The sequence below is a fragment of the Nycticebus coucang genome, chromosome 2, assembly GCF_027406575.1.
Source record: "Nycticebus coucang isolate mNycCou1 chromosome 2, mNycCou1.pri, whole genome shotgun sequence".
Lineage (NCBI taxonomy): Eukaryota > Metazoa > Chordata > Mammalia > Primates > Lorisidae > Nycticebus > Nycticebus coucang.
The window spans coordinates 16,341,463-16,366,367 of NC_069781.1; the positions used below are offsets into that span (position 1 = coordinate 16,341,463).

Below are 24,905 nucleotides of genomic sequence, written 5' to 3' on the forward strand. Positions count from 1 at the left end.
CTTCTGCTAGGACAATCTGTGCACATCCCATCTCATCTCAGCAGCTGCTTCTTGGAGGACCAGGATTAACAGACAGGGTGGGTGTAGCCAACCTACAGGTTTTCAGACAACATGTGAGGCACCTCTCTGGACATTCTCTGAGTCACCTGGATGTACTCAGGCAGGGCAGAGGCTGACTATTACTATCAGGTGGGTGGAGGCTAGCACATAAGGAAACAGTTGAACAACACCAGGTTAACACACTTCACAAAGCTTTTATTGAGTTTAATTTCCAAAGCACAGACATTTTAGACAATTTTGTAAGGGCCCTGAATTTCTGCAGGGCTCTTTTTGGCTAATGTAAAAAAAAAAACACACACGCACACATATCAGCAAGTTGCCCTGCTCACTGTAAGGCCTCTTTGAGGGATGGACAGTTCAAAAAGGCACTGACTGGTGACATTGGTGGTCCTGTCTTTCCTTAGGCAGCCAGCTCAGCCATGACCCTGTGCAGGGGGTCCACAGACCAATAGTTGTCATCCCAGCCGAGGAACCAGCCCACAAAGGAGGGAGGCTCTGAGCCTTGCTTCACCACGGTGATGGGGGTCCGCCTGTCCCGGCTAGCTGGGTCTGTGTCTATATACCGCTTAGCTGTAGACACACGTGTAGGAAAAGGAATTCTTAGTGTCTTCCTCACCAAGGAGAGGGAAAATTCGGGGCAGGGGCGACTACAGAAGATGGTTTGTGGTCCTACTGTCTCTACTGCCCCACCCCTGCACTGGACACGCCCATCCCTTAAAGGCAATGACACCCCCACGATGTCATTTTTCATCCCCCTGCTCAGGAACACAAGAAAGGACAGGGCTGCAGTGTAATCTCCTGCTTCGTAAAGCTTCCTCAGTTTACCCTGGCTGTCCCCTATTGGAAGATACTGAAGAACAAACTTTTGTGTTCCCCGCTCCCAAATCAAATCTATTCAGCTATCAGGGATCTGCTTTGCAACATCTAAACTTTAACAAGTTTAGATGGCTTCTCTTCTGGTCCTTCCTTCCTCTGGAACAGAAAGCCTCAAGATTTCTGATCTGTATTTCACTACCCCAGGCAGGGCTTATGTGGGGCTGACCATAGACAAAGAAGACCCCAGGCCATTGATGCCAATGACCAGAGCCAGGTAGGAAGCTGCTCCCACCAGCCCACATGCAACAGACCCATAGGGACTTAGATCCTCACCAGAGGTCAAGGCTTCTGTCTTCTCCTCTTCTTGAGAATCCTTTCCGACCCAGACAAAGACCTGAAGGTGAGATGTGAAATGACAGGTACATGAGGGCTGCTGACCAAATTCACGGCTGGAGGTAGGACAGGGAGGAGCCAGGTTGTCAGACTAGACAAAGCCCTTGGCTGACAGAGCCCACAGACTATGATCAGAAGGATGTGGAACAGAGATCGCAAACTGGCCACCTACAACATGGTTTATTTGCCTACCCACCACCCCAAATTGGCTTACAATGTCTTTTTAAACAAAGTTAGTTAACAATTGATGACACAAAAATCTAGATTTCTAACTTCTTTTAAAACATGGGAGAAGACGGGCTGGGCATGGTGGCTCACACCTGTAATCCTAGCACTCTGGGAGGCCAAGGCAGGTGGTTTGCTTGAGCTCAGGAGTTCAGGACCAGCCTGAGTGAGAGCAAGACCCTGTCTCTACTGAAAACAGAAAAACTAGCCAGGCATTATGGTGGGCACCTATAGTCCCAGCTACTTGGGAAGCTGAAGCAAGAGAATCACTTAAACCCAAGAGTTTGAGGTTGACGTGAGCTATGACACCACAGTACTCAACCTCAGGGTAACAGAGTGAGGCTCTGTCTCAAAAAGCAAAACAAAAGGCAGATCTGGGCCTTTTGTGGCTCACGCCTGTAATCCTAGCACTCTGGGAGGCCGAGGCAGGTTCAAGACCAGCCCCGGCCAGAGCAAGACCCCATATCTAAAAAATAACCGGGCATCGTGGCAGGCGCCTGTAGTCCCAGCTACTCAGGAGGCTGAGGCAACATACTCACTGCTGTGAGCTATGATGCCACAGCACTCTACTGATGGCAACAAAGTGAGACTCTGTCTCCAAAAAAACAAAGGTGGATCTGGAAACCTGGGCCTTTACCCTCACTGGGGTGAAACTGAGCAGTTCTAGTTTTCCTCAGCCCTCACCACTCTCCATGTTTCCCCATCCCTGCCTGCTTCACTCACTAACATTGCCAACCAAGTGCCATCAGACTTGGAGTGTGAGATTTCTTTCTAAATTTTAGGAAAATGAATTATCCCTTCAAGGATATTTATTTGTTCAATACATGAGCAGCCAAATATATTTTCTCTCATTTATTCATCCAGCAAATGTGCATTGAGAGTCTACTGTGTGTGTCTTAGCCAACATGGGTCTAAGGCTTGGAATAAAAACAACCCACCACTCCTACCACCATTTTGAGCTTCCTTACAAGTTTTGTTACAGATAAAAATCTATTCAGCTGATTTTTATGCATATACAAAATATTATTTTAAACAGCAGCTGGCACTGATAAAATGGCGTGAGACAATAAAATATGGGATTTGGTTACTTATTTACAAATGTGCTCCCTACGACACTGGACGCCCCTCAAAGGTAGACATTGTGTTTGCTCATTGTGGGATTCTCAGAACTCAGCATTGTCTTTCCTGAAAGATAATGGTGTTGAATAAATAATGGCTGAGTGAATAACTAACAGATAAACAAACAGATGAAGCAGCCAATAGCTTAATCAATGACAAGAACTGAAGGGCTCAAGCTGCAAACCTTTTTGGTCCCAATCTTCTAACTGGGGATTCCAGTTGGAAGAGGAACATCTTTGCCTTTGTGGCCAGACACTCTATAACCTTGACCCCTCCCATGAGAACGTAAGTAAGGCCTGGGAGGGCAGGAAAACCTACTTTATTCATTGCTCTACCCTCAGCATCTAAAACATGAAGAGCCTGGCACAAAGCAGGTGCTCAATTAATATTAGTTCAATAAATGAATTCCATCAGCCCTGCTAAATCCTACACAATAGCCTTCCCCAGGAGATGAAGCAGAGAGAGCCCACAGCCCTCCACAACAGGGGAGGCACTTCAAAACCTGACACCGAGCAGTTTTATTCCTGCTCACGAGATGCTGCTAAGTTCGACTTTCTTTACTGACAGTTTTATAGTAATAGAGTTCACCCACCCCGAAGGCCTGGGAGAGAATGATCAAGGTCATCTGATTTGCACATATGTGATACTTTTTGCAGTTTTCAAGGTGATCGTACTTGCAAGGTAGATAACACCACTCCCATTTTACAGAGGAGGAAAAGGAGGCTCAGAAAGGGGAAGTGACTTGCAGCAGCCCAGAGACTTTTCCGGCAATAGCTGACATTGCCTCTTTTCAGTCTCAGAACTGGCATCTAGCTCCTCCGCCCCAACCCTCAGGCACAGATGGCAGCCTTCACTTACCTGGTCCCAGGTGTCCAGAAGCATGACATCATCAGTAGCTAGGTCCTCCTGCATGAGCTCGCCGGGAACCTCTTCGATCTGGGAAGGAACAAAAGAGGATAGTGAGGGAGCATGGGGGAGACATCTTCCCTCCCCCGGGTAGGCTTCCTCTGCTTTCCCCCCTTCCGCCGAGAGTTGCAGAGCCAGTTCCCATTGGCAAGAGGGCTCCCGCCTCTGGGCTGTGCCATCAGAAGTGTTTCTGTTCCACTGACGACTGGCCTTGGGAACCCACGTCCCAAGAGGAAGGCAGGAGTGCGAGTTCCACAGGGACTCACCACAAAGCGTCCGATCTTGTTAGAACAGGCAAAGAGGCGAGGAGGGTGGGCATCCATCTTCTTGTCCTTCAGCCGTGGGGACGTGCGGTAGGCAGCCTTCCCGCCCAGTGCCTCCCAGAAGCCGTCTGTGAGGGGAGGCCACACCGGTTGCTGAGGGATGCCCCTATCTACCACCCTCACGCCTCTCATCAGACACTGGAACAAGCTCTGTAAAGCCCAAGCAATTGCTCTCCATCCTCTCCCTGAATCTTAAAATCCCGGGGGGTCAAGAGATCAAGAGAGAGGCCTGAGGGAACTCAAAGGTGATGAAACAGAGGCCCAGAGAGGGCAGACCCAACAGGAGACGCGCAGCCGGGGAGACTTCAGGCTTGACGAGAGCACGCAGCACTGTGGTACTGGGATAATTACCTCCACTCAACAAATGAGATGACTGAGGCTCAGAGGGGTTGAGCAACACACTCAAAGTCACACAGCTAGTAAGTGGCAAGTGGCAAAACCAAGATGCAAATCCTGTCCAACTCCAATCTCCACATTCTTCCCACTATTCCAGCTGCCTATACCTGCTCTGTCCACATGTGGCTATTTGGGTTTAAATTCATTAAAATTCAATTCAAAGTTTAGTTCCTCATTTCCACCAATGTCCACTGGTCACATTTCAAGTGCTCAGTAACCAGATGTGACTAGTTGCAGACAGAATGGGGACCAAAAACCCCATTCTTTTTTTTTTTTTTGTAGAGACAGAGTCTCACTTTATGGCCCTCGGTAGAGTGCCATGGCATCACACAGCTCACAGCAACCTCCAACTCCTGGGCTTAAGCGATTCTCTTGCCTCAGCCTCCCAAGTAGCTGGGACTACAGGCGCCCACCACAACGCCCAGCTATTTTTTGGTTGCAGTTCAGCCGAGGCTGGGCTTGAACCTGCCACCCTCGGTATATGGGGCCGGCGCCTTACTGACCGAGCAACAGGTGCCGCCCCGAAAACCCCATTCTTGGCAAGAGAAAACACCCCCAGAAAAAAAGGAAAAACAGAGAAATAAGCTGAACAAGGCAGAATAAAAAGAGTTTAGCTGGTTTACTTTTATTTATTTATTTTTTTTGAGACAGTCTCACTATGTCGACCTGGGTAGAGTGCTGTGGCATCACAGCTCACAGCAAGCTCAAACTCTTGGGCTTAAGCAATTCTCTTGCCTCAGCCTCCCAAGTAGCTGGGACTACAGGCACCCGCCACAACACCCGGCTATTTTTTTGTTATTGTTGCAGTTGTCATTGTTGATTTTAGCTGGCCTGGGACGGGTTTGAATTCACCGAGTAGTGGCCGGCGCCCTATCCACTGACCTACAGGAGCCACCTGCTAGTTTACTTTTAAACCAGCAGCTAAATTACTTAATCTGAGCAGTTCTTGCTTTTCCTAGAAGTCTGGCCTGTGAGGGATACAGCTTGCAAATGCCCCTGCTGGGTCTGTAAACACTCTGAAGAAGATAATAGCTGTAGGAGGTGCCTACGTGCAAAGCCTGGCAAGAAACATTAACCAGGCCACAGCAATCAAAGTAAATAGTCCTGGTGGGGATTTGTATTGTGGCCAGAGCAGAGATCAAGGGAACAGCTGGAGCTCTGAAATATGGGCATGGGGGGCTTGTACCCCAACAGACAGAGGTGGACGCCTCTGAGTGGATATCAGATTCTTCAGAGGAGCCTGATGCTGTCGGGGCATCTGCTCCACAGTGAACTCGTGGGGATTAACCTCCCCCAGGCAATCTGTGTGCCTGACCACAGACAGGAGGCTGCCCCCACACAAGGCTCAGGTTTCGGATTTCCCAAGGCTGCTTAACCTTTAAAGTTAATGATTATAGATAGAATAAGAACTAACATGCTTACTCAGGGAAACTGCTGACATTTTTATTCCCTTCCTCAGCTTACCCTTTGGGCTACATGAGATAAAAGCCTTCAATAAAAGCCGAGTGGAACAAACACTCAGGGCCACTTGCTGGAACCCCACAAACTGGCAGTGGTCCCTGTGTTCTCACCTTTGAAAACTATATTCTGCATGTTGTTTTTATTTTATTTTATTTTATTTATAGAAACTTTATTTTTCTTCAGTCAATTGTTGCCAGCTCCACAGGTCTTAAAGGTCTTAAAGGGCCCTGCCCCTGGGGCAGGACCCTGGCAACTAGTGGCTACCAAGTTGGAGCTGGTGGATACAGAACATGTCCATCCTCAGAAGTTTCAACTGGACAGAGCTGCTTTAGACTAAGTCATTATTCCCCATTGTTATTAAGCATCAAGCAGAAAAGAATGAGTTCAGAGGCCAGGCATAGTGGCTCACATCTGTAATCCTAGCACTCTGGGAGGCCGAGATGGGTGGATTGCCTGAGATCATGGGTTAGAGACCAGCCTGAGCCAGAGCAAGAACCTGTCACTAAAAATAGCCAGGCATTGTGGTGGGCGCCTATAATCCCAGCTACTCGGGAGGCTGAGGCAAGAGAATCGCTTCAGCACAAGAGTTTGAGGTTGCTGTGAGCTGTGTGATGCCAGGGCACTCTACTGAGGGCGACGAAGCAAGACTCTGTCTCAAAAAAAAAAAAAAAAGAATGAGCTCAGAAAAATAGCAGAAAGACGGAGGGCTGGCATAGGGAAAATGTTCCCAACCTATGTTCTGGAAACAGGGCAGGCTTTTTGCATTTCTATCCATGGAGACTCCAGAAATTGTCCCCCCTACCCTCTTTTAAGGCTTCCTAGCAAGTGACCGCTCCTCCTGCAGGCTTCCCTGACTGGCCCAGCCCACATTGAGCTCTCCTTTCTTTAACACCTGGAGACCTCCCTCCCACTGACCATAGAACCATTTTTATTTAACACACATTAGGGGACGGGTACTGGGGAGGGAAGGGGATATAGAGCCCTGAGCACAAGTTAAGAAGAGAACCTCAGCAGCAGCAGTCTCCACCCTGGCTTGGCCCCAGCTCCTACCTGGCTCACTGCCTTCTGCCACCTGCACAGGTTGGGCACGCAGCACCTTGAGCAGCTCCTGGGCCCCTTTCTTCTCTGCATCACTGGCTCCTGCACCCACCCACAGGTAGGCAGATGAGGGGGTTTTCAGGACAAAGGCATCATTGGAGTTCAGTGCACCAGCCTTAGGGATGATCTGGTAAGGTTGTGCTTGGTTAATTAGGAATCAGACCAAAAGCTCTCAGCCCCCTCTTCATAGCCCAAGAGACCCTGCAGTTCTTGGGGGAGGGAGGGCATGGAGGAACAGAGCCCATCAGAGCTGAGAGCATGGACTCTGGACACTGATAAGCTTTAGCTGACTCCCAGGAGTCACTGATGCACTGTGACTAGCCAAGATGATTCTAGAATTCTGGGCTGCATCATCAGAAGTTGAGTGCCCAGAACAAAGGACGTGGCAGTCCCATTCTCTTCAAGACTTTTCAGACCATCCTGGAGAATTACATCCAGATCTGGGCCTTCCAGATGTGTCTGCTAAGAGATAGTAGCCAACTGGAACATAATTAGGAACTGCATCCAGATTGCAGAGGATGGACTGTGTGGTAGGTTGTGAGCTGTCCATTATGCAAGGTGTGCAAGGGGCATTGGAGGTCCTTGAAACAGGGGAAAGTCCAAGACTGACAATCCTGCTGCCAGAGCAGGAAGATACAGAAAGTTGCTTCTTAGCCCCTCACCCAATCCTACCCAATCCTGTTCCTGGGATCTGCCCCTGGAGCCTGGGAGGTTTCAGGGAGATCAGTCTCTCCTGTGGTCCAGGAGCTGGGTGTTACCTCAACAGCCCGGGTGGCTCCAGCGCTGTTAGCCCGGACCTGGAAGAGGCGGGTACTGGCAGGGGTCGTCTGCCCACCCTCACGGGAAGTGCCACCCTTGTAGATGATCATGGGTTTCCCGCCGAACAGGCTCATGAGGTGGGCAGGCTCCTTGCCTTGGACCACACGGCTCTGGCAGGGAGATGGAAGAGAGTCAGGGAAGCTGGGGTGGGGGGATATCAGTCCTTCTATGTGGCACAGAGCGTGACCCTACAATGCACAGGCACTGGGCAGGGAACCCAGAGTTCTAGGAAGGTCGGAGGGAACACTATTGCCTGAGGTCCCCGGGGCCCTGCCTCAGCCACTCTCCCCCTCTACTTTGCCCTCATGAGGACGCCTTGCTGACCCTGTTTCTGGTCCAAGAACCAGGAGAGCCTATGTTTGCAAATATTCCCTTAAAAGGAAGCACAGGGATTGTTCGTGGACATTCTTCCAGAATGGTGACGTCAGCCCTGAGCATGCAAGTTGGTGGAATGGTGAGAATGGAACCTTCCAGATCTGGTGAGACCCTCTCCTGCACAGCCAGTGCACCACAGAGGCAGGCTGAAGTCAGGAGCTTAGTGGTAGGAGGGAGGTGGGCAAAATGTATGCCAAGATAGGTCACATTTATTCCTTCCCTGTGTGCCAACCTAACTTCAGACTCGAGGTATAGCCAGCTGGCTAATCCAGAAAATAACCTCACGTGTGTGCTGGGGGTACTGTGGTCACTTTCCCACCATGACTCATCACTGCTGTGTCCTGGCTCAGATCCCAACTCCACCCTGAGAGTGAGGACTTGGACATGTGCCTCAACCTCTGAAAAATGTGGCTAAGGATGCTACTCCCAAGCTATTGTCAGCATGAGATGAGCTAAGATAGTCATCACCTCACTTACTGCCCAGCACCTAGACTGCCATGGTCACAGGTCAGAGCACCAGTCCCACATAAAATTTAGAGCCCTGTGTACCCCAAAGGGTGGGATGGAGAGAGCACAGGTCCTCTGCCTCCCCTACATCCCCACAATCTGGCTCTGCTGCAACTCCAGGACCCCAACTGTATCCAGAGTGCCCTTCTAAGGCAGAAATCCCTGCACCTCAGATTTATCATTCAGTAACTTCCTATTGTTCAAGGTCAGGATCAAGGTCAACATCCTCACTGTGGAAGCTGAGCCCTTCTGAGCACTTCTCCAGCCCCATATCATGGAACTATAATACCCAATGCCCCTTCCTAGCACAGAGCCTTTGCATCCACTCTTCCCTCGACCTGAAATGTACTCTCCCTCCCTCTTTGCCAACTCCTGCACATCCATCCATTAGATCTCAGCTAAAGTTTCCCTTCCTTGAGGTGGGGGAGGGAGGTTCTAATCCAATTAGATCCTTCCTTACACTTAACACACACAAATAAAGGAGGGGCCTATTATTTGCCAGGCATGACTCTAAAAATGTTAACTCCCAATCCTGAGAGATGGCTCTATTAGCCCCATTTTGAGAACCCAGAGGCACAGAAGGCGAGGTGACTGACCACGGTTGCCCAGAGGTGAGGAAAGGATCCACATCCAAGTGGGCTGGCTCCATGTCCATCCCCCTAGCTTCCCAGCCATGCCACCTCTCCTGCATCCCTCTCCATGGGGTCCTATCATTGTCACAGTGTGTGATCACACACCCATGGCGTGCAGGTCTGTTGCAAGTCTATCCTCCCCTCCAGACTATAAAACCCATTAGGGCTGCATGTCCATGGTCCACATGTAGTGTCAGGCATGTAGAAATACCTGTTACACGAAAGGATGGATGGATGGGTGGATGGACAGACTCATGAGGGAACACATGGACAAAGCAATGGGCTGGGCTCACCTGGACAGGGGTACCTCCCAGTTCCTCATCCAGCTGAGCGGTCAGGATGGCAGATGCAGCGACCTCATCCTGGGTAGACTGGGCGCCCTGCCTGGAAAAGGAAGTGAGGCTCAGCACCAATGAAACTGAGACAGGGAAAGGGACCTCTCAGGAGCAGCCAGAGCCAGGAACCAAACCATCACTCAACCTCTCGGCTCAGCATCTTGCTTTCTCACACAGGCACAACAAACGGATTCTGATCCTAAAGGTGCCTCCCAGGGACAAGCTCGGTCATCCCACGCTGGGCAGCCACAACAGAAGGCTCTCCAAGACTCAAATATGAGATGCAGAAAAGTAGCCAGGAATTTCTGCAGGTGGAAAGGCGGGCCAGAGAATCCCAAGTGTGACACGCACCCATTTGTAGGAAAAGACATCAGGTGATTTAGCCTCATGGGGACATGTGCAGAGGCCTGTACAGATGTTCACCACATATGTCGGTGGCGATGGCCCTTAGAGGGAAGGTTGAGGGGAATTTAGCTTTTCTATCCTATCTTCTTCCTATATTGTCTAAATTTCCCACAACCAATATGTTATCTGTATAAGCAAACAAAATCTGACAAATCAACGTGTCAACGCAGCTAACTTTTTTTTTTTTAGAGACAGAGTCTCACTTTATGGCCCTCGGTAGAGTGCCATGGCATCACACAGCTCACAGCAACCTCCAACTCCTGGGCTTAAGTGATTCTCTTGCCTCAGCCTCCCGAGTAGCTGGGACTACAGGCGCCCGCCACAACGCCCGGCTATTTTTTGGTTGCAGTTCAGCCAGGGCTGGGTTTGAACCTGCCACCCTTGGTATATCGGGCTGGCGCCTTACTGACTGAGCCACAGGCGCCACCCCAAACGCAGCTAACTTTAAAAAAGAAAAAGCTTTTGTTAATGAATTCAAAAATTTTTTTCTCTGTGAAACAGGAGTCTTGCTCTCTTGCCTGGGCTAGAATGCTGTGTCCTTAGCCTAGCTCGCAATGACCTCAAACTGCTGGGCTCCAGCCATCCTCCTGCCTAAGCCTCCTGAGTCGCTGGAACTACCAGCACCCCCACCCCTACCATGCCCAGCTAATTCAGTAAAGAGAAAAAAAATTTTTTTTGAGACAGAGTCTGAAGCTGTTGCCGTGGCGTCATAGCTCACAACAACCTCCAACTCTTGGGCTCAAGCGATCCTCTTGCCTCAGTTTTGCTATGTTTTTCAGTAGAAAAGGGGTCTCGCTTTTGCTCAGGCTGGTCTCAAACTTGTAAGCTCAAGGTATCCAACTGCCTCGGCCTCCCAGAGGGCTAGGATTACAGGCGTGGAGCACCATACCTGGCCTAAAAAGAAAATTTTAAACTGTTTTTAACGGTCTGTATTGAGAGTCATTCAACAAAATAACAGACCAGTACACCTCAACAGGGTGAAGGTCACAAGAAAAGGAAAGACTGAGGCACTGTCAAAGGAGACGTGACGAGGATGTGGCATCCTAGATCCTCGACCAGAAGAAGGAACTGAGTGGGGAAACCAGTGAAACTGAAGGAACATCTAAAGATTGGTAAAGCACATTGTCCTCATGGTAGTTTCCTGGTTGTGCTAACTGTACTGTGGTTATGTAAGATGTGAAGAAATGGGAAGCTGAGTAACAAGAACTGTCTGTACTGTTTTTGCAACTTTTCAGCAAGTCTAAAAGTATTTCCAAATAAAAAATTTTAAAGAAGAAGAAATCCAACAGTCAATAATCTAACAAAAAGCTCGAGATTGCCTAGTAAAAGAAACACAAATAAAAAGTACGCTGAGGGATCATTTTATAAACCGTAACGTGGATAGACATCTAGAAGTCGGACAAGTCGACTGGTGTGGACATAGGGAAACAGGCGCTCTCACACGTGGGAATGTAAAAGGCTACAGATATCATCAAGGGAAATTGGGGACTATCTATCAAAATGACAAGGGCATTTGCTCTTTGACTCAGCAATCCCACTTCTGGGAACTTACCCTAAAGATATTTCTCTACGCATTCAAAATGCTGTTTGTTCGAGGTTACTAATCCCAGCAGTGCTTGTAATAGCAACAAAAGACTGGAAGCAATCCAAGTATGCACCAGCAAGGCCTTTCTTAGGTCAACTACAGTATAGTTGAAGGAATATTCTGCAGTGTAAGGAAGAAGAAGAAGGAGAAGAAAGAAGGAAGAAAGAAAGAAAAGAAAAGAAGAAAGACTAAGACCAAGAAAAACAAGAAGAAGAAGAGGCACAAGGAAGCTCTGTGTACTGACATGGACGGATCTCCAGAAAGAATTGAGTCAGAAAAGCCAGTGGCAGCACAACACTCACAGTACACTATCTTTTACGTAAGGAGGGGAGAGAATTAGGAATATGAGTCATGTTTGCTTATATCTGCATAAAGAGTTGCCTCAAGGGGATAAAGAAATTAATGGAAGAGGATTACTCAGAAAAGGGCAGAGTTTGGAGAATGGGGAAAAGAGAGACAGGAGTGGGAATGAGATTTCTCAATAAATACCTTTTTATTTTTTATTTTGTTCCGAATTTTGGACCATGTGAAGGTACTCTCTGCTTTTGGTTTGTTTGTTTTGTTTTTGAGACAGTCTTATTTTGTCACCCTCGGTAGAGTGCTCTGGTGGCACAGCTAATAGCAACCTCATACTCTTGGGCTAAAACAATTCTCATGCCTCAGCCTCCCAAGTAGCTGGGACTATAGGCACCCGCCACAACGCCCAGCTATTTTTTAGAGGGTCTTGCTCTTGCTCAGGTTGGTCTCACACTCATGAGTTCAGGCAATCCACCCGCCTCAGCCTCCCAAGTGTGAGCCTCAGTGCCTGACCTCGTATTCTCTGTTTTTAAAAGAATTTTTAAAATAATGTTGTTTATTTGTTTGAGACAGTCTCACTTTGTCACCCTGGGTAGAGTGCCATGGCGTCATAGCTCACAAAAACCTCAAACTCCTGAGCTCAAGCGATCCTCTAGTTCAGCCTCTCGAGTAGCTGGGACTACAGGTGCCTGCCACAATGCCTAGTTATTTTTAGAGACAGGGTCTTGCTCTTGCTCAGGCTGGTCTCGAACTCCGGAGCTCAGGAATCAGCCTCCCAGAATGCTAGGATTCCAGGAGTGAGCCACCACTCCCAGCCTATTAAAACAATGTTTTAGGCTTGGCACCTGTAGCTCAGTGGTTAGGGCACCAGCCACATGCACTAGGGCTGGTGGGTTCGAACCTGGTCCAGGCCTGTTAAACAACACAACAACTGCAACAAAAGATAGCCGTGCATTGTGGCAGGCACTTGTAGTCCCAGCTACTTGGGAGGCTGAAGTAAAAGAAACACTTAAGCCCAAGAATTTGAGGTTGCTGTGAGCTGTGACACCACAGCACTCTACCAAGGGTGACATAGTGAGACTCTGTCTCAAAAATAAATAAATAAATAAAATAATGTTCGAATTAAAAAATATCTGTAGGAAGATTAAAAAATATCTGTAGGAAGATTAAACTTCCTACAGATATGCAGAGCACTTGGTATGGACTTGGGAGATATTCTGTTTGTTTGTTTCTTTTTTTTTTTTTCTTATTTTTGTTAGGCCCAGGTGAGGGTCAATCCTGCCACCCCTGGTATCTGGCTCTAACCATTGAACTATGGCACCCAGTTTGTTTATTTGTTTCTTTCCATTGACCATATCTCCTACAAGGGACTTGTAATATTTTGATGAGAACAGCTTAAAAGTTGTTTGGAGAAATAAGTCAAGTGGTATTGCCCTGTGGGACTGTCTTTCCCGGGGGTGTGGCAGTCCCATGCTGGCCTTCATGCCCTCAGCGTTCCCTGCTCACTGCTCTCCCCTCCCTGCTGTGCTCTGGGCCCATCAGTATCCCCCATGCTCCACTCCACACACACCACAGGGCCCAGGCTCTCACCAGTTGTAGATGATCTGTCCCTGGCGGTTGCCATGGCGGTAGTTGTACAGAATGATATAGCTGTCACCTCCATAGAACTGCCCATACGTGGCAGGGTCCACTGGCACCTTGTTGGAGCCTTCAATTCTCCAGATCTGCCAAAACAAAGCTGGAGTCAAAAACCGTGTGGGTATCTTTACCCCTCAACTCAGCCCAACTGGGAAACAGCAATAGGGTAGATTGTGGTCAGACCATAGGATGAGTTTCTTGTAATTTGGCTGAGACTAGGGTTAAATAATTTGCCCAAATCACAGAGCCACTAGGAGGCGGGGTTGGGACTCAATCCCAGTTTCCTGCTCTGGATCCTCACACCCTGCCCCGCCCTGAGCCTCCCTGCACCTCGCGGAGCTCCTCACAGATGTGGCATGGTGAGGGTTAAAAGCCAGACACAGATCCACAGATTCCATATCAGGCTTCACCCCTCAGCAGTCCTGTGACCTTGGACAACTTGCTTAACCTCTCTGAGCCTCAGCTTTCTCAGCTGAAAAATGAAGATAATAACAATACCTACCTCAAAGCCTTGTTTTGAGGCTCAGATGAGTTTACTCATGAAAGTCTAGCACAGCAGCAGCTACTCTTCTTACTATAATTATCATTATTGTATTACTAACGTTACCAATATCTGCATCATTATTGCACTGCCTGAATTTCACAGGCCACCTCCAGAGGCAGGGCCATCACGAGGTGACCTTGGAATGACCCCTGCTGGCTGGTTTCTTCCCGGATCTCTGGTGACACCACTTTTTCCATGTGGTCTGAGGCCCTGCAGGGCCACCTGGTGGTGCTACAGAGACAATGAGTCTCCAAGTCCCAGGAAAAGGGATCTTAGTCTCTGGATCTTCAACATTCTTTTTTTTTTTTTTTTTGGTTTTTTATGGCCGGGGCTAGGTTTGAACCTGCCACCTCCGGCATATGGGACTGGCGCCCTACTCCTTGAGCCACAGGCACCGCCCTGGATCTTCAACATTCTTGAAGGTGATGCAGTGGGATGAAGCCCCATTTTACAGCCGAGGAAGCGAGGCTCAAAGAAATTCCTTAATTCACCCCAGGTCACACAGCCAGGCTGCCAGGGCTCTGTCCTCACCACCCACCCTGAACATTGTCATTGCATCTTCCTCACCTATTGAAGTAATGAATGAGTAACACGGCTACCAATGATGGAAACAATAATAAATGAAAACTAACACTTTTTGTCATTGCTATCATTAGGAATGGAATCACTGTTTGCCTGAAGCGGATTCTACCTCCTAACCATCTCTGAACCTGCCCCCACCTCCTCTTCCCCACTGTGACCTTCTCAGTCTCAAAGTCATTGCTTTCTCTCCCCTAAACTATTAGAACCACCACTTCATGGGCTCACACCACTTTCGAATTCCTGTCTCCAACTCATTCTCACAGCCAGTTTCTAAAGCACAGGACTGAACCTGCCACGTTTCTGATTTAAAAAAAAATAAAAAGAAACAATTCTTACTAGTACCCCAATCATTATAGCAGTGTTTTTCAACCTTTTTTATCTCATGGTATGCTGGAACCTATATTTAAACTTCTGCAGCACACTTAAATTATGTTAATCAAAAAAGAAAGAAAAAAAAGAATATACTTAACTGTTCTTTGAACTTCTTTTGAAAATAATTAATGATCTTTAAAATTTTTCACAACTAGATCCTCTCATGGCACACCAGTGTGCCACAGGGTGTCATGGCACTAGCCTCCTGGGACAGCTCCCTCCTCCCCAAACATACAAGTCCTACCTGGATTGCCTAATGCTCTCCACTCTTCCTCTCCAACAGTAAACTCCTATCCTACTCTGAGACCCAACTCCAGGGTCCCTGTCTCCATGCAGGCTGACCTGACTAGCTGCCCCTACTGCCCTTCCCTTGTCCCTGTGAGCCCTGTGCTCCCACAGGGCTGAGCAATCAGCTGTGGCTGTGGTCACCTCCCCTCCCAAATCAGGCAATCCTTAGGGCAAGGTGAAGTCTGAGACCCATGGCACTGGGCTTTGCACATAGTAGGTGCTCGGGTACACAGAATGTAAAAAATAAGTTAACACCAAAGAATCTCACCTACTAAAACTGTGGTTGAAATTTCATGGAGAAACATCCTCAGAGGAGAGGAGGCAGTGTGTGGACCAGATGTGCCCAGGAAGGAGTGAGGTGAAGGGGCCTGGATGTGCCCGCCCAGCCCCTGGAGGTACCTGTTTCTGGCCTGTGCCGTCGTCATCCATGCCGTGCTGGGCAGCCATGGCAGTGGACGTGTGCAGGGTGGCAGCGTCGAATGGTACCCGCTCCACATTAGCGATGTGGCTGGACAGGTAAGCCAAGCCCAGGCCATCTGTCTGGTCTGGGTCCCGCCAGTTCTTGAAGAACTGCTTGAACAGTGGGGTCTCACCGCCCTCAGGAAGGATGGAGACCTGAGAACGAGTCAGGGAGGAGTCGGATGTGGCTGGGTTCCCAGCAGGGCTCCTCAGGGGAACCTCAGATACCCCGTGCACACTGAGGGCAGGACTCTACTGCACCGCAGCCCGGTTCATTCTCCCCAAACTGGACCATCCCTCCTGTCCTACCTGGCCCCAAGGCTCACCTGGGTCTGCCTGGGGTAGTTCATCTTGGAGATGAAATCAGAGGCTGTCTTGAGGGCAGCCTTCCTCTCCTCCATGTTGGCCTGCTTTCCTGTTGGCGAGAGGAGGCAATGGAGGGTCAGGGCCTGAGATCCGCCGCATCCTAATGTCCAGTGGTGCACTGTGGACAGCCAAGGCGGAGACGCCCAGCACTGACCACTCCTACTGTTCTTTTTCTTTTTTTTAGATAGAGTTTCACTATGTTGCCCTCGGTAAAGTGCTGTGACATATTAACCTCTCAGAGAACTGTTATTATAATGCACTTGGGAAAACACTCATTTTAGCCCAGATACGGAATCTGAGCCCAGAGAAGGTAAGAAAATGCTCAAGATTGGGCGGTGCCTGTGGCTCAAGGAGTAGGGCCCCATATACTAGGGGTGGCAGGTTCGAACCCAGCCCCGGCCAAAAACTGCAAAAAAAAAAAAAAAAAGAAAGCGCTCAAGATCATACAACTTATCAATTGCAAAGCCAGGTTATTAGCCCCAGACTCCTGATTTCCACTGCACTGAGGTGCCTCCAACACACGGCTCTACTTTGTCTAGGAGCTGAGTTGCTAGAAGCTGCAGGGCACCCCATCCAAGGTCCTCGAGGCCAGTTGGGATCCTTCCCTTGTCCCCAGTACCTTTCCAGACAAAGATTTTCCCATCTTTTCCATGGTCCAGGATGAAACAGTCTTCTGACCGCAAGGCCCCTTGGGCGAAGGGGTTCTCATCAGCCACAAGGGAGACAGTCATGGTGCCTGCGCCATTGGAGACCTGAGGGGATGAGGGAGAGGGAGCCACCATGTGAGCCTCCGTCAGTGGACACTCACCCCTAAGGCTTCCACTACCTCCCCCACCCCCATCCCAACTGATGCTGCAGAATCACTTGTGGGGTTTTGGGGGGTTTTTCGTTGTTGTTGTTTTTTGAGACAAAGTCTCACTCTGTGCCCTGGGTAGAGTGCCATGGCATCATAGCTCACAGCAACCTCAAAGTCTTGGGATGGAGAGACCTTCTTGCCTCAGCCTTCTGGGTAGCTGGGACTATGGGTGTCCACCAGAACGCCTGGCTAGTTTTTCTATTTTTAGTAAAGACTGGGTCTTGCTCTTGCTCAGGCTGGTCTCGAACTCCTGACCTTAATCGATCCACCTGCCTTGGCCTCCCAGAGTGCTAGGATTATAGGTGTGAGCCACCGTGCCCAGCCAACAGCTCTTATTCTTCCAATGTGCAGCAGAAAAGAAAAAAGCTGGGACACCCCTGATTGTAGATGATTATTATAGAAAGATATTCCAGACCATTTTGACTGGAAAAAAAAAGAAGGCCAGATCAGCATAAATAGTTTGGATCTAGTCATATGAAACAGAAATGGAAAAGTAAAAGTAATGATGTGTCTGGACAAAGATGTGTTCTTTTACCAAAATGGGAACAATGTAACCATGGTACCCATGAAGAAGAGGGGATGATTTTTTATATTGAGTATTGTCACTTTTATAATTAAAACACATTTAAAAAATCATACCAGTTCTCTTAAACTAGTGAAATTGCATTCACTTTTCTTTTTATATTCCTGAGAATTGCTCACTATTTTTTAACAATAAACATGTATTACTTTATTTATTTGGCCATGGCAACCTCAAACTCCTGGGCTCAAGTGATCTTCCTGCCTCAATTTTTCAGTTTTAGTAGAGGCAGGGTCTCATTTTTGCTCAGGCTGGTCTCAAACTCATGACCTCAAGCAATCTGCCTGCCTGGGCCTCCCAAGAGTGCTAAGATTACAGGCGTGAGCCACAGTGCCTGGCCTCATGTATTACTTTATAATCAGAAAAGAAATCAGTAATGTGGTTTTTCTTTGGAGGTGATTGGAATCTGGACCCCCATTTTGTTTTACCACAAATCAGCCTCACAACATGAGTATAACTGGGCTTTCTCCCAGGGCTCAGCCAAGTGCCAGGGTCATTCACTGTAACCTGCACCCAACACGTGTACACACCATTTCTGTAGTATTTTCCCCTAAGTATTTTCCTAAGATACTTTCCCTTAGTTTTCTCTGTGAACTCCCCCCAAACCCTACAAAGTTGACCTTTCTGTGCTTCCTCCCACTTTACAGATTAGGAAATGAGATCCAGAGAAAGAGAGATCCCACATCAGAGTTGACAGGTCTGGAGTTCACTGCGCTCTCCTATTCTTAGTGAAGAAGACAAAGAAGCACAAGAGCGCCCCCTGGGGGAGTGAGAAGGCCAAGGGCCGGAAAGGGAGCTCTGCTCAAGGTCCTGCAGCAGTGGAACCGGGAAGACTCTCCTGCCTCTCTGCCCTGACCCCACCACACCCAGGGGACAGTACAGCAGGGGCTCACCTTGTAGAGCTTGGCCAGCTTGCGGTTGGCTGCATCCTCCTTGGCTGTGTCATCAGTACCTGGAGGCAGATCTGGCTTGGGGCCCAGCACCTGCAGGAGATGGAGATGGAGAGGAAGGGTGGCCATGAGGGAGGGGCCTGTGCTCCTGAGTGAGCTTCCCAGTTAGGCGAGGACCACACAGGGTCCACACCCCTCCACAGATCCCTGTCCCTGCTCACACACCTGTGTGTGGGGACCAACCAGGTCTGCCTATTTTTTTTTTTGAGACAGAGTCTTACTTTCTTGCCTCTGGCAGAGTACCATGGCATAATAGCTCACAGCAACCTCAAACTCTTGGGCTCAAGTGATCCTCTTGTCTCAGCCTCCCAAGTACCTGGGACTACAGACACTCACCACAACACTTGGTTATTTTTAGAGATGGGGTCTTGCTCTTGCTCAGGCTGGTCTCAAACTTGTGAGCTCAGGCAATCTGCCCACCTCAGCCTTTCAGAGTGTTAGGATGACAGGCATGAGCCACTGTGTCTCGGCTCAGTTCTGCCTATTAAAAGTCCTCTCCTCCCTTGCTGACTTCTAAAACCGGGGGAGAACATCTCTGCTCCTCTGACTCCAGGACAGCCCTTCCAATATTTACTCCACTTTGTAATTGTGATGACTACAGCTATTGAACATCTTCCAGTACTTGCTTTTATTTTTTATTTATGTATTTTTTTTTTTGAGACAGAGTCTATGTCACCCTGGGTAGAGTGCTGTGGTGTCACAGCTCACAGCAACCTCCAACTCCTGGGCTTAAGCGATTCTCTTGCCTCAGCCTCCAAGGTAGCTGGGACTACAGGCACCCGCCACAATGCCTGGCTATTTTTTGGTTGTAGTTGTCATTGTTGTTTGGCAGGCCTGAGCTGAATTCAAACCTACCAGCTCTGGTGTATATGGCTTGTGCCCTAGCTGCAGAGCTATAGGCACCAAGCCATTTTTTTTTCTTTTTGAGACAGAGCCTCACTACGTCGCCCTCAATAGAGTACAGTGGTATCACAGCTCACAGCAATCTCAAACTCTTGGGCTTAAGCAATTCTCTTGCCTCAGTCCCAAGTTGCTGGGACTATAGGCACCTGCCACAACGCCCAGCTATTTTTATTGTTGTTGTAGTTTTCATTGTTGTTTAGCTGGCCCATTGTTGTTTAGCTGAACCTACCAGCCTCAGTGCATGTGGCCAGCTCTAAAACCACTGTGCTACAGGCACTGAGCTTATTTTATTTTATTTTTTAATTTTTGTTTTTATTGTTGGGCTATTTTATTTTTCTTTGAGACAGAGTCTCACTTTGTTACCTTTGATAAGAGTGCCATGGCGTCACAGCTCACAGCAATCTCAAATGCTTGGGCTAAGCAATTCTCTTGCCTCAGGCTTCCAAATCACTGGGAGGTACCCGCCACAACACCCGACTATTTTTTTTGTTGTTGTTGTTGCAGCTGTTGTTGTTGTTTAGCTGGCCTGGGCTGGGTTTGAACCCACCAGCCTCAGTACATGTGGCCAATGCCATAACCACTGTGCTATGGGTGCCGAGCCTATTTTATTTTACTATTTAATTAAAAAAAATTTTTTTTTACTGTTGGGTTATTTTATTTTTTTTGAAACAGAGTCTCACTTTGTCACCCTTGATAGAGTGCCGTAGCATCACAGCTCACAGCAACCTCAAACTCTTGAGCTAAGCGATTCTCTTGCCTGAGCCTCCCAAGTATCTGGGACTACAGGCGCCTGCCATAACGCCCAGCTATTTTTATTTATTTATTTATTTTCTTAGAGACAGAGCCTCACTTTATTGCCCTGGGTAGAGTGTTATGGCATCATAGCTCATAGCAACCTCAAACTTCTGGGCTCAAGTGATTCTCTTACCTCAGTTTTCCAAGTAGCTGGGACTACCGGCGCCCACCACAATGCCTGGCTATTTTTAGAGATTGGGTCTCACTCAGGCTGGTCTCAAATCCGTGAGCTCAGGCAATCCACCCACCTCAGCCTCCCAGAGTGCTAGGATTACAGGCATGAGCCACCAAGCCTGGTCCTCACTATGTGGTTTTAAAAGATCTCACCTTATCCTCACATCCAAGCCAGGAGACAAAGATTATCACTGTGGTCCAGAGAGATGAAGTCACTTACACATAGCTATTAGGTGGCTAAGTCAGAATTTGAATCTCAATCTCTGTGATTTCTGAACTGATTTTTACTCCTCCATTCTGGGCCTTTCCAACCTTAACAAGCTACTGTCCCACCCAAGCCCTGGTTGGTGCCCAGGCTCCTCCCCACAACAATCACCCTTCTGCTCTTTCCAAAAACTAGAACTAGATGCTCCCAGACAAGCAAGAGCCAAGTGACATGGAACAGAGCAGCCCCCAGTCTCCTCCTTTGCCTGGTGAACCTTGCTATCGACACGTCCTCAAAGCACAATGGCTGGTAATCTCATCACTCAGCTGACTACAAGGAAAAGTTAGAGGACCAAAGAGAGGCCTAGGTCCTAGTGGTCTCTTTCTAGCCTCGCTCCAGCACACGTGGGCTCTTAGGGGATGCCGGGAGCCCCTTTTCCTCAGCTTCTGCCAGGACCTGGCCTCCCCTGCTGGAGAGTGGCCAGGGAAGCTGATCCTCACCATCCCTACAGCATTCAGGCTTGGTGGAAAAATAGTCTGGGGTGGGAGGTGGTGGTAGAATTTATTACTTTCTCAAATTCGCCTCAAATAGCCTACAGAATGGAAGAAAGTCACGAGCAGCCTGTCCCCATGCTGACCCCACCCTGCACCCCATGGGCACCTGGAGCATCGCCTGGGGCTCAGCACCCTCCTCAGACACGTGCACTCGGGCCCGGCCACTCCGTTCATTGTCCCGGATGCCCTTGGACACCTGTGTGGCCTTCAGTCTTTCAAATCGGCTGCTGTCAGAACCGCACCACTGGTAGATGTCCTGGAAGACAGAGACCCCAGTAAATCAGTGTCCCAGTCTTTGTATAAGCCCTGCCCAGCGACAGGCCTGGGAGGACACTGTGGATTGTACATAAGCTCGCCTTGCTCTGTGCTCGGCAGGTGAGGGTTTGTACATGTGCATTGCCCATGTACAATGAGTGTGACCCCTCAAACCAGGGGATGTGAAAGCATGTCTGGGGACGTGTCTTTTGTCATAGGTACAATGACATCTAGAATGTACAGGAAAATGTTTGCCTGCTGAGGGAAATGTGAACTGGAACAAACGCTTTGGAAAACCATTCAGCCATAGCTGCCAAAGCTCAATGTACCTGATACCTTACTCAGACACCAAAAGGCCTGAGCAACAATGTTCAAAGTAGCACTACTCGTAACAGCCCAAACCAGCAACTACCCCACATGCGCATCAACATCGTAAAGGATAAATAAATGATGGCACACCCATGCAAAGGAGTCTTAGAAAGCAAGGAGAATCCACAACTAAATGTAACAGTATGGATGAGTCTCAGAAATGTAACGCTGAGCAAGAGAAGTCAGAGTAAAGGTCCACGTCTACAACATTCAGAAACAGGCAAAACTAATCTCTGCTACTGAGAAAGTTCAGGGTAATGGTTGCTCTTGGAGTGAAAGGACCAGAAGAGGGAAATGGGCCGTTCTGGAGGGAGGGGTTGGTGAGGGTCTGTTTATTTAGTGTGACGTGGGTGTATTCATGCTGTGAAATCCACTGAGCTGCACACTCAGGATTCACACTTTGCTGTGTGCCTGCCTACTATACTAATAAAAATCTTATACTGGGTCAGTGTGTGCCTACGTCTGCGGGGACAGTATACACAAACCACAGATACATGAGGTGTGGGCTAGAATGCCTGGCCATGTCCATTTGCAGGTCTGTGCTCACACTGAGTTTTGTGGTGTGTACAAAGCATCACACATCTGTAAGGTGCCTAGGTAAGTGCCTTCCACACACATTGACATAAAACGTACATGGGCAACTACATGTATGATACACATACATGTGGGACCTTAAAGAACACACTCAAGTCTACATGTGTGGGCGTTCACTGTACATATGTCCAAGCCTATAGTTTTTACCCATGGCTGCTAAGTGACTATAAGTAAAAAGGTTCAAGTGACTATAAGTAAAAAGCAAGTGACTATAAGTAAAAAGGTACACAAGATGTGCATATGAACAGAAAGCATCAGGAAGTCTATATGTCAATCAAAGTCCAAGTACACTATGCATCTGGTGTGCCCTTGAGGTCTGTGCATGACAAGCTTGAGTCTACATGTGTGGGAGCCTGTGAACACCAGAAATATCTGTACCTGGGGCTCTGTCTGCTTCACACAAAGTGCACACGGCCCCTGTATCTTGCCTTGCCCATGTTTATGCATGTTCATGTGAGTGTACCCATGTCCCCAGAGTCAGGCCTGGCCAGACCAGGAGCACCTCAGTGGGCCTAGGAACAAACAAGGCAGGACTCACGTTGCCCAGGTCCAGGATGAAACAGTCACCATTGTTGAAGCTCTCCCAGGACACAGGTACCTCAGTGGCACGGACCACACGCCGCCCTTTGACCTGGAAGAGTCTCTGCACCACCACCTCATTGGGTACCACGTGCTTGAATCCCGATGCCACGCCTCCTTTCTGGTGGGTCAAGGAGACAGTGTTAGTTGAGTGGAGAGGGTCCAGAGAAGCAGATGCAGGGGAGGGGATAGGACTGACGTGAGGGAAATTCTGGCCTCTGGACCAGTGGCCTGCCAGCAACACAGTAATTCTCAGTTCACTCAGGACTTTCAACCCACTATCTTATTTGAGACTGGGACATTGTTATGCCCATTTCAAAGCAGGAAACAGAAATACAGTAAAGGAAGAAAATTTGTCCAAAGCAACACAGGTGAAAAGTAACAGATTCCCTTCCCACTGCATCTTACTGTCACTCCTTTGAATCTCATATTCCACTATCAAAGACTCGAGGAGCTACTTCCCCAAATCAAAGAACTGCAAATGTTCCTTTCTCAAAGCCAGTATTTCCCAAGAGAGATTCTATGTTACCCTAGACCCCTAAGATAGTCTGCACTGGGTAAGGAAAGAGTTCCATGACTGTTACACAGTGTACATAAGTATAATAAAGACTCCAGCAAATCCTTTGTTGAATACATCCCTTGCCTTTTGTTTTACATAGTATCCCTACCTTGAATCAAGAACCACTGTTCTCTACCACATTCTGCCTCTAGCTTAAGTGTTTTGCCAAATCCAAATCTTTCCCATCCTTTGAGGCTTTCTAGGAAGTTATCTTGGACTGCTCCAGCCCACACCACCCATCTCCTTAGTCCTAGCATTGCAGCAAATCTCACCCAGCTATGCCTTCAGAGACAGCTGTGAGTAAGTGGTAGCTGCTCTGCCTCGATAGTGCTGGGTGACTTTGGGCAAGTATCTTGCCCTTTCTGAGCCTCAGGACTCTCCTTTCTGAAATGGAGACAAAACCCCCTGCTCTGCCATTCTCTACAATGGAGCAGTCCCCAGCCCAAGCTAAAAAGGTCCTTCCATAGCACCCTATTTTACTCAAGATAAGCTGAAACCCAGAGAAGCAAATCGTAATTTTGGAGGGCAGGAAAAAAGGGAGCCCGTTTAAACTGGGCCCCATTACATCCACCCCTAGTAAGCAACAGATTAAGTGTGCATGAAATGATTCTGACCGCTGTGCTGGGTGTCTGCACAAATATTCTATGAAGGAGGTATTATTATCCCCATGTCACAGATGAGAAAAATAGACCCGTAGATGGAGGGATTTGCCCTAAATCTTATGGGTGGTAGATGGTGGAGCTAGAATTCAAACCCAGGTGTGCCTGAATCTGTAAGTCCCCCGATATCAGGTTTTCTTAGGGCAAAGGTCACTAGGGTCAAGCAGAATGGGAGTGGGAAACAAGCCACTGTTCAGAGCCATATTTTAGTTAGTAGAAATGCATTTTTCTAGGGATAGATGCAAAGGCTCACGCCTGCAATCCTAGCCATCTGGGAGGCCAAGGTGGGTGGATTGACTGAGCTCATGAGTTTGAGACCACCCTGAGCCAGAGCAAGACCTCATCTCTAAAAACAGCCGGGCTCCATGGCGGGAGCCTGTAGTCCCAGCTACTCAGGAGGCTGAGGCAAGAGAATCTCTTGAGCCCAAGAGTTTGAGGTTGCTGTGAGCTGTGATGCCACAGCACCCTACCGATGGTGACAAAGTGAGACTCTGTCTCAAAAAAAAAAAAAAAAAGACTAGCCTGAGCAATAGCGAGACTCCATCTCTACTAAAAATAGGAAAACTGAGGCAAGATGATCACTTGAGCCCAAGAGCTTGAAATTACTGTGAGCAGGGTGCCAGAGGAGACTGTCTCAAAAAAAAAAAAAAAAAAAGCATTTTCCTGGTGCAGGTAGTTGGAGCGCCCCCCCGTGTCCTTTCTTGGTCTCAGCACAAGGCCTTTCAAGAACTTCTTCAGGCTTGGGAGGGTGGTTGGTTTTTCTGCCCTGCTTCAAGGGAGCTTGGCCACTCTGTATGAACAACCTCAGTGTGGAGCAGAGGATAAAACCGTGGCTTCCACTCCTGACTTTGCCGCCCACAACTAACAGGACA

At 48.4% G+C, this 24,905-nt stretch overlaps 1 protein-coding gene across 4 annotated transcripts in view; it reads right to left on the bottom strand.

The window, feature by feature from the left end:
- Nucleotides 1-237: 237 nt before the first annotated feature.
- GSN (gelsolin) overlaps nt 238-24,905 on the bottom strand; it is a 64,755-nt gene continuing 40,087 nt past the window's right edge. For all 4 annotated transcript variants that reach the window (XM_053563990.1, XM_053563979.1, XM_053563971.1 and 1 more), the window contains 14 exons: nt 22,775-22,936; nt 21,125-21,274; nt 18,331-18,420; nt 16,621-16,753; nt 15,962-16,050; nt 15,576-15,791; nt 13,343-13,476; nt 9,424-9,514; nt 7,556-7,726; nt 6,750-6,924; nt 3,786-3,910; nt 3,472-3,549; nt 1,210-1,270; nt 238-630 (listed from right to left, as the gene is read on the bottom strand). In XM_053563990.1, coding sequence (XP_053419965.1) covers nt 461-630; nt 1,210-1,270; nt 3,472-3,549; nt 3,786-3,910; nt 6,750-6,924; nt 7,556-7,726; nt 9,424-9,514; nt 13,343-13,476; nt 15,576-15,791; nt 15,962-16,050; nt 16,621-16,753; nt 18,331-18,420; nt 21,125-21,274; nt 22,775-22,936 — 1,845 coding nt within the window. In that variant the 3' untranslated portion in view covers nt 238-460. The remainder of the gene's footprint in view (nt 631-1,209; nt 1,271-3,471; nt 3,550-3,785; nt 3,911-6,749; nt 6,925-7,555; nt 7,727-9,423; nt 9,515-13,342; nt 13,477-15,575; nt 15,792-15,961; nt 16,051-16,620; nt 16,754-18,330; nt 18,421-21,124; nt 21,275-22,774; nt 22,937-24,905) is intronic.